At 49.3% G+C, this 10,179-nt stretch overlaps 1 protein-coding gene across 1 annotated transcript in view; it reads left to right on the top strand.

Annotated features, from left to right (window-relative positions):
• Positions 1–5,471: 5,471 nt before the first annotated feature.
• XRN2 (5'-3' exoribonuclease 2) overlaps positions 5,472–10,179 on the top strand; it is a 140,420-nt gene continuing 135,712 nt past the window's right edge. Inside the window, exon 1 of the mRNA XM_073557405.1 lies at positions 5,472–5,631. Coding sequence (XP_073413506.1) covers positions 5,557–5,631 — 75 coding nt within the window. The 5' untranslated portion in view covers positions 5,472–5,556. The remainder of the gene's footprint in view (positions 5,632–10,179) is intronic.

Raw genomic sequence — 10,179 nt, 5'->3', positions numbered from 1 at the left:
CTCAGAGCACCGCGGAAACAAGGAGGAGAGGAGAAGAAATGTGGGGAAAGCTATATACTATACAGGACTATGGGAAGTGCATTATACTATATTGAGGACTATCTGGTACATTATACTATATGGAGGCTATCTAGGGGGCCATCATATAGTGTGTCGAGTACAGTGAGGGAGCAATCATACAGTGTTGGGGCTACTAAGGGGTCAGTAAACTGTGTGGGTGGTACTATACAGTGAGGGGGCATTATACTGTGTATGAGAACATCATACTGTGTATAGGGGAGCTGTACAGGGAGAGACTCGGGGCATTATTAAATGTAAAGTGGACACTTACTGTTATAGAGGAACTCAGGTTACTGTGCCTATCAAAGGGGCACACAGAGGGCATTCTTACTTTCTAGGGGGCAAAATGTGGGCACTGTTTTCTAGGGCACTTGCGCCCAGCATTACTATATTCTAAAGAGTTGCTTTAGAATTTAGAGGACACAGAAAACCACACAGCAAGTGCAGTAATAGGGACACATACGGCAGCAGTGGCTCAGTATTGGGGTATCAGCATGATAAGGAGTTTGTGAAAGTTGGGGATAGATGGTGACAGTGCTGAAAATATGAGACGCGAAATGAGTCTTTGTTGTATTCTCTGCAGCCGAGTCCTGGATGGAAGAAGTTGTCGTGTCGGTCTGGGCCAGATGGAAAAAAAAGGGAAAAGTGAACAATTCCATCAGAAAGAACGACAGCAGTAAGTCACCATCTGTATCCGTGCTGTCATCACTTATATGTTCTGTAGGACTGTTAGCTACCACTGACCATATGGTGGTAATATCCATGTTGGTCTTTGTATAGAGATTATTTTCAGTAACGCAGTCAGCTGCTGAGGTTCTCCTACATCCACTATTATGGTGCGTCACCCAGTTGTAATCAAGGTTAACCGATTAGGGGCCCACTCAGAAGCTTCATAAACCCCCCTGAGCAAAACCCTATCTACGCCGCTGAGTACACTCAATACACTTCCACACTGCACAGGACCGGAAATGACGTCATAACAGGAAAAAACAGCACACAGATTTCAAACGCCAGGAGTGCGCTTGGAATTGGAGAGAGGGAGGACATGAAAGCCCAAAGTGTCTGCACTTCCGAAGACATGCCCCAATTTGAAAGTTCGCACTTGGGCCCATAACTTTAAAATTACGCCACTGACACCCACCCCCTATACATCAGTATAGAATGCCCACCCCCCATACATTAATATAGAACAACCTCCCCCCCCATACATCGGTATAGAACGCCCCCTCCATACATCGGTATAGAACGCCCTCCCCCCCATACATCAATATAGAATGCCCTTCCCCCCCATACATCGGTATAGAACAACCTCCACCCCCCATACATCGGTATAGAACGCCCCCCCATACATCAGTATAGAATGCCCACCCCCCCATACATCAATATAGAACGCCCTCCCCCCCATACATCGGTATAGAACAACCTCAACCCCCCATACATCGGTATAGAACGCCCTCTCCCCACATACATTGGATCCGGGACAGTTGGGAGGCATGAATGCTCTCCACCATACACCTTATACACCCATGGCTCCGCACACCTCATACACACACGGCTCCGCTCCATATACCTCGCGCAAACACACTGCTTCACTCCGTAATTCTCGTACACATGCGGCTCTGTTCCGTACACCTTGTACACACATGGCTCCACTCTGTAAACCTTGTACACATGTGGCTTTGCTCCATACACCTCATACACACATGGCTCCGCTCTGTACACCCCATACACATGGCTCTGCTCCATACACCCGATACACACACGGCTCAGCTCCGTACACTTTGTACACACAGAGCTCCGCTCCGTACACCTCACTCATACACACACATCAGTATAGAACGCCCTCCCCTCCATACATCAGTATAGCACGCCCCCCCATACATTAGTATAGAACGCTCCCCCCCATACATCAATATAGGACGTCCCCCCCCATACATCGGTATAGAACGCCCTCCCCCCATACATTGGATCCGGAACGGTTGGGAGGCATGAATGCTCTCCACCATACACCTTGAACACCCATGGCTCCGCACACCTCATACACACACGGCTCCGCTCCGTACACCCCGCGCACACATGGCTTCACTCCGCAATTCTCGTACACATGCGGCTCTGCTCCGTACACCTTGTACACACATGGCTCCACTCCGTAAACCTTGTACACATGTGGCTTTGCTCCATACTCCTCATACACACGCGGCTCCGCTCTGTACACCCCATACACATGGCTCCGCTCCATACACCCGGTACACACACGGCTCAGCTCCGTCCCGTACACACATGACTCCGCTCCATACACCTCGCTCATACACACACATCAGTATAGAACGCCCTCCCCCCATACATCAGTATAGAACGCTCTCCCCCCCCATACATCGGTATAGGACGCCCCCCCATGCATCGGTATAGAACGCCCCCCCATGCATCGGTATAGAACGCCCCCCCATACAACGGTATAGGACGCCCCCCCATACATCGGTATAGAACGCCCTCCCCCCATACATCGGTATAGGACGCCCCCCCATGCATCGGTATAGGACGCCCCCCCATGCATCGGTATAGGACGCCCCCCCATACAACGGTATAGGACGCCCCCCATACATCGGTATAGAACGCCCTCCCCCCCATACATCGGTATAGAACGCCCCCCCATGCATCGGTATAGAACGCCCTCCCCCCCATACATCGGTATAGGACACCCCCCCATGCATTGGTACAGAACGCCCCCCCATACATCGGTACGGAACGCCCTCCCCCCCATACATCGGTTTAGGACGCCCCCCCATACATTGGTATAGGACACCCCCCCATACATCGGGATAGAACGCCCTCCCCCCCATACATCGGTATAGAACGCCCTCCCCCCCATACATCAGGATAGAACGCCCCCCCATACATCGGTATAGAACGCCCTCCCCCCCATACATCGGTATAGAACGCCCTCCCCCCCATACATCGGTATAGAACGCCCTCCCCCCCATACATCGGTATAGAACGCCCTCCCCCCCATACATCGGTATAGAACGCCCTCCCCCCCATACATCAGGATAGAACGCCCCCCCCATACATCAGGATAGAACGCCCCCCCCATACATCGGTATAGAACGCCCCCCCATACATCGGTATAGAACGCCCTCCCCCCCATACATCGGTATAAAACGCCCCCCCATACATCAGGATAGAACGCCCTCCCCCCCATACATCGGTATAAAACGCCCCCCCATACATCAGGATAGAACGCCCCCCCCATACATCGGTATAGAACGCCCCCCCATACATCAGGATAGAACGCCCTCCCCCCCATACATCGGTATAGAACGCCCCCCATACATCAGGATAGAACGCCCCCCCATACATCGGTATAGAACGCCCCCCCATACATCAGGATAGAACGCCCTCCCCCCCATACATCGGTATAAAACGCCCCCCCATACATCAGGATAGAACGCCCCCCCCCATACATCGGTATAAAACGCCCTCCCCCCCATACATCGGTATAGAACGCCCCCCCATACATCAGGATAGAACGCCCTCCCCCCCATACATCGGTATAAAACGCCCCCCCATACATCAGGATAGAACGCCCTCCCCCCCATACATCGGTATAAAACGCCCCCCCATACATCAGGATAGAACGCCCCCCCCCATACATCGGTATAGAACGCCCTCCCCCCCATACATCGGTATAGAACGCCCTCCCCCCCATACATCAGGATAGAACGCCCCCCCCATACATCGGTATAGAACGCCCTCCCCCCCATACATCGGTATAGAACGCCCCCCCATACATCGGTATAGAACGCCCCCCCATACATCAGGATAGAACGCCCTCCCCCCCATACATCGGTATAAAACGCCCCCCCATACATCAGGATAGAACGCCCTCCCCCCCATACATCGGTATAAAACGCCCCCCCATACATCAGGATAGAACGCCCCCCCCCATACATCGGTATAAAACGCCCTCCCCCCCATACATCGGTATAGAACGCCCCCCCATACATCAGGATAGAACGCCCTCCCCCCCATACATCGGTATAAAACGCCCCCCCATACATCAGGATAGAACGCCCTCCCCCCCATACATCGGTATAAAACGCCCCCCCATACATCAGGATAGAACGCCCCCCCCCATACATCGGTATAGAACGCCCTCCCCCCCATACATCGGTATAGAACGCCCTCCCCCCCATACATCAGGATAGAACGCCCCCCCCATACATCGGTATAGAACGCCCTCCCCCCCATACATCGGTATAGAACGCCCTCCCCCCCATACATCAGGATAGAACGCCCCCCCATACATCGGTATAGAACGCCCCCCCATACATCAGGATAGAACGCCCTCCCCCCCATACATCGGTATAAAACGCCCCCCCATACATCAGGATAGAACGCCCTCCCCCCCATACATCGGTATAAAACGCCCCCCCATACATCAGGATAGAACGCCCCCCCATACATCGGTATAGAACGCCCCCCCATACATCAGGATAGAACGCCCTCCCCCCCATACATCGGTATAAAACGCCCCCCCATACATCAGGATAGAACGCCCCCCCCCATACATCGGTATAGAACGCCCTCCCCCCATACATCAGGATAGAACGCCCCCCCCATACATCGGTATAGAACGCCCTCCCCCCATACATCAGGATAGAACGCCCCCCCCATACATCGGTATAGGACACCCCCCCATACATCAGTATAGAACGCCCTCCCCCCCATACATCGGTATAAAACGCCCCCCCATACATCAGGATAGAACGCCCCCCCCATACATCGGTATAGAACGCCCTCCCCCCATACATCAGGATAGAACGCCCCCCCCATACATCGGTATAGAACGCCCTCCCCCCATACATCAGGATAGAACGCCCCCCCCATACATCGGTATAGGACACCCCCCCATACATCAGGATAGAACGCCCTCCCCCCCATACATCGGTATAAAACGCCCCCCCATACATCAGGATAGAACGCCCCCCCCATACATCGGTATAGAACGCCCTCCCCCCATACATCAGGATAGAACGCCCCCCCCATACATCGGTATAGAACGCCCTCCCCCCATACATCAGGATAGAACGCCCCCCCCATACATCGGTATAGGACACCCCCCCATACATCAGTATAGAACGCCCTCCCCCCCATACATCGGTATAGAACGCCCACCCCTATGAGCGGTTTTCCCGCACTCTGCAGGCAGTAGACACTATGGGGTACGGGGGTCGCATGTTACAACACACGCCTCGTACGGTGTAAGCGGTGCCGTGCCGGTTGTGCGGTCACGGCGTGTGGTGGCCCGGCCCAGTGTCCGTCGTTTGCCCTCACCCGGCTCTGGATCAGATCAGTGGGAGGAGCAATAACTACTGCTCCACAGCCCCGCCCCCTTAGAAATAGAAAGCGGAAGTGGGGCCGTTGTCTGCACCGCCATTTCCTGTGTGAGTGCGTAACGCGTGTGCGCCTTGTCCCCTCAGCGGCCTGCGGTGTAACATGGGAGTCCCGGCGTTCTTCAGGTGGCTCAGCCGCAAGTATCCGTCTATTGTCGTGCACTGCGTGGAGGAGAAGGTCAGTGATGGCGCCCTGTGTGCTCTGTGCTGTGTACCGGGCCCAATCACCGCTGCAGTCACGTACCCGCGTGTCTCGCCATCCCGGGCCTTTTATTCACTGGTTCAGTGTCTCCCGGGAGTCGGGGTGTGCTGGGCTAATGGGGAGGATGACTTGCAGGGATGTTCTCAGGACAGACTGTGTATTTCTATCTGTAGGGCCGGGTGACTGCAGGGTCTGCCCGCTGAGACCCCCAGTGCCGTGCGCCCCGTCCTGTATGTAAGGGTTGGTTTCCACGTATCATATGTTTTCAGTTTTTGCTGCGGATTGGACCCTGCGTACAGTCACAGTGTCCAGATATTACAGCGTATTGGAGGGGATTTCTTGAAATCCTGTCTCCACTCTGCGTGCAGGGACGCGGGTGTCACACCCCAAATTACGGACATACGGCTCATCTTTATAGAGCGCAGCAGGTATATCTTGCAGATGCTCCGTCTCCGCAATATAAATGACCCAGTCTATGGATAGGATGCGGTGGTACTCATTGAACACATGCGGTATCACCGCACGTACAACAGGGGGCAGCGCTTTGGGCGGAGTGGGGTTTCCGCTGCGTCCAAAGCGCTGCAAGTACGCAGCATGGAAACAAACCCTAAGAGAGGTGCACAATCTGCCTCCGCTCCAGTCACTGTATTGAGGGCTGCGCTCGGCTATTTCCTGCCCTCCCACATCCAATCTCAGGATCGATGGTGGTCCCAGCATGTGGACCCTTGGTGATCACTTGTCGTCTGCCGCCTAGTGATGGTTTTTCTTTTTTGGAACTAACCCTTTAAATAAATAATTTAAATTGATTTTTGGTTCCTTCGAGTGGTGCCAATCCATCAGTTCTGTAACAGTTTTTCTTCTCCGTTTCAAAATAGTAGCCCCCGGTAATAAAGATGCAAATTTTCCTTACAACCAGCTGAGCATAGTCTACAGAACTTCTCTATGAACATTTGCTTTTTTTTTCCTCCCTCTATGATGTGGTCGTGTTTTGATTGACCATTGTCCTAGAAAAGCAATCAAGATACGGCCACATCATAGAGGGGGGGGGGAAGCAAACCCCACAAGGTCACAGCTGTAGCCTGGCTCTCTATCTGCAGTCACTACATCTAGTCCCTGGGAGCAGGGCCGGACTGATCATCTGGCAAATGCCAGAAGGGCCTGTCTGGTCGTGGACTGCTTTGTCTGCTACATTAACAGAATCGGTGTTCTCAAGACACCCATACTGTTAAGGCTATGTGCACACGTTGCAGATTTTTAGCGTTTTGCCGCGAAAACGCTCCAAAAACGCTTGCACAACGCAACTCATTAAATTCAAAGGCATTCCGCATATGGTGTGCTAATGATGCGTATTTTTCCGTGGCGGAATTGCATCACGGAAAAATACGCAGCATGCTCATTGTTTTTGTGGAATCGCGGGGATTCTGCACACATAGGCATGCATCGTTCCGCTTACTTTCCACATGTGGCTATGCCCACCATTTGAAAAGTAAGCGGAAAATCTGCGGATGGTACCCAGGGTCTGGAGGAGAGGAGACTCCTCCAGGCCCTGGGTGCCATATCCCTATTAAAATAAAAAATCGGGATATTCTCACCTCCCGGTGTCCACGCAGCGTTCCCAGGCCACAGCGATGCTCCCGGCAACTCCCGTTCCCAGCGATGCCTTGCGGCAATGACCTGTGATGACATAGCGGTCTCGCGTGATGTTATGTCATCTGGGGTCATTGTCGCAAGCAGGGCTGTGGAGGTGGAGTCGGAGTTAGTTTTGGTCGGAGTTGGTAGAAATGTACCGACTCCAGCTTTAAAAAAAATGTATTAATATTTCATAATTGAACTTTCATATGAATTTTATAAATGTTACTCAAATATATATGTTCTATCAAACTATGAACAACAGTGATAAGCAGTTCTGCTGGAGATAGAGACATTTCTTACTTCTTGTGAGTCACTGTTCTCCACTGCCCTTATCTAATCTTATACTTGGTTAACCTCATGCTGCCCCAACCCCCCTACTTACAATGTATGAAACTGATAGTGAAAATGTGTTGCAAATTCTTAGTAGTAAAGCTCCTCCTCTAGACTAGATCATACTAGGTGTGCGTCTTCCAAGCATCTCACAGCTGCCTGCTACTCAGAAGAGGAAGACTGTAAGTATTATCCTTTCAACAAACTTTGCATCAGTTAACTGTGAGTACATGAGGAATAATAACAGTATTACTGACCACTATATCAGTTGTACGACCTGGCAATAATTTTGTACAATTGTTTTTAGGAAAAACAATTGTCATTTGGATTGTGAATGCAGAATTAAAAACCTGAGAATGTCAAAGAAGCATCACATTAAATCCGCTGTATTTGAACATTTCACCATCACTCAAGATAGAAAACATTATGTCTGTCAGTGTATGACAAATGATGCAGACGAAAACAAATGCTGTGAAGCCAAGATGAGTGCATATTCAGGCAAAGATAAAAATGCTCCTACCTGAGCTTCTAATCTAAAGAGACATTTACAGTGCTTTCATCCAGAAGTACTGAAAGCAGAGGATGAGACAGACTGCATCCAAACCAATGAACCAGTGCCCAGCTCTTCCAGCCAAACAAAGGAGCAGAGAACTTTGCAGCCATCAGTTGCAAGATATTTTGTCAGTGACAAAGTTACTGTGACAATGACAGTAGACTAGATACATTTAAAAAACAGATCATAGAGCTTGTTGTAAAGGATAGTGTGCCTATTTAATTATTTTCACGACCAGCTTTTGTGTCTGAATGGGGAAATGGCCCGCAAGCTTGGTGTTTCTCTGGAGAGAGAGAGTATTAGAAAATTAGTAATCGAAGAAGCTTTTAAACAAAAGGAAGAACTTAAAAAAAACTCTCAAGGGACGCTTTCTGTTTCTTAAAATGGATGCCTGCACACGTCACAGAGTGAACTATTTTGCCATCAATGTCCGATTTGTTTGTGACAAAAATGAAATAGTTACCAAGACATTGGCAGTAAAAGACACCAAAGCTCATCACACCAGTGAGTTTCTCCAGGTCTTGGTGGAAAAGGTTCTGCAAGACTATGAACTTAAAAAAGAGCAAGTTCTTTCTGTCGTAACTGACAATGCTTCAAATATGATAAGTACTATTAAGCTAATGAATGAGAGTAATGATGGTGATGACCAGCAGCTAGAAGAACATTCTGGGTCCCACAGACACAGAAATGTTTGAAATAGAGGAACACAGTATTGTAACTGAGGAGCAAACTGAAGTTGCTTCAGATGAACAGCAACATGATAGTTTAGATGATCTTGTTGAAACTGTGTCAATATGTTCTTTCATTCATCACATGCGCTGTGTTGTGCATACGCTACAGCTGGCTATAAGAGACAGTCTGCAAGAAGGACATGCTGCTGCACTGATTGGCAAGGTGAGAAAATTGGCTACTGTTGCCAGAACCCCTAAAGTTGACTCAATTTTGAAGAGACGTGCTGGAAAAGGGGCAATTATTGATCAAGCCACACAATGGGGTCATTACTTAATGATTCAGCGCTTGGTTGAACTGAAAACCTTTCTTGTAGACATGGCTAACCCTCAACTAACGCTAAATGAAAGTCAGTGGAATCAGGTGACTGAGCTGGAAAAATTGCTAGAGCACCCATTTACAGTGACTAAAAAATTACAAGCAGAGGACTTAACTCCAGGTATTTTCTTAAAGGAGTGGAAGAACCTGATGTTTCGCCTGTCCCAAAGAGGAGGGTTAATTGCAAGTGGAATTGCTACATCAATGAAACGGAGAGAGGAGCTACTATTACAAAATAACATTCTTTTGGCAGCTGTTTATGTAGACCCAATGCATCAGATTCTTCTAGATGATCAACAGCTAAGTAAAGAAAAAGAAGCTCTGTTTGAAATAGCAGCAAGGATGAAAGGGTTGCAGTACAGTCAGGAGGAACAAGAAGAATTTGGTCGTCCTGCCACATCTTCACCCTCATCATCAACTGATGAAGAATTTAATTTCGAAAAATATTTGGATCACAAGGACCGTGCAAAGCGTTCCCGCATAGAAGAAGAGTCATCCCCATCAAGGAACACAGCCAGTACATTTCAGCAGAATTTTTCATGTGCACTAAAAGAAATTGAGAAATGTGACCGTTCATCAAAAATAACAGTGCAACAAGCGATTCCTCTGTATCCTGTCATTGTCAGAGATGTTGCCCGAGTGGTTACTGCTTTGCCACCAACACAAGTTAGTGTAGAGAGGTTGTTCTCTGCTCTCAAAATAATTAGATCAGATTTGAGGGCATCCATGAAGGAGGATCTGACAGAGGCAATACTTTTTCTGAGGACAAATTTATAGATTTCTTCTTATTAACTGCATAAGTGTTTATTGCATATTTACTTACAGTTTAGAAAAGTTTATAAAAGTTATTTGCTATATTCTAATTGTATTCTAATAAATGTAGTTTTTGCTCTGAGTGGTCTGATTACTTATATGATGGTGAGAAACTGAATAAGCACTATGTTTAATATTTTACAACAGTA

Source organism: Dendrobates tinctorius, unplaced genomic scaffold (genome assembly GCF_039654945.1).
Source record: "Dendrobates tinctorius isolate UK_male_01 unplaced genomic scaffold, ASM3965494v1 ptg000250l, whole genome shotgun sequence".
Taxonomy (NCBI): domain Eukaryota; kingdom Metazoa; phylum Chordata; class Amphibia; order Anura; family Dendrobatidae; genus Dendrobates; species Dendrobates tinctorius.
The sequence above is the reverse complement of the archived record's forward strand: the minus strand, read 5'-3'. Positions and strand labels throughout refer to the sequence as shown.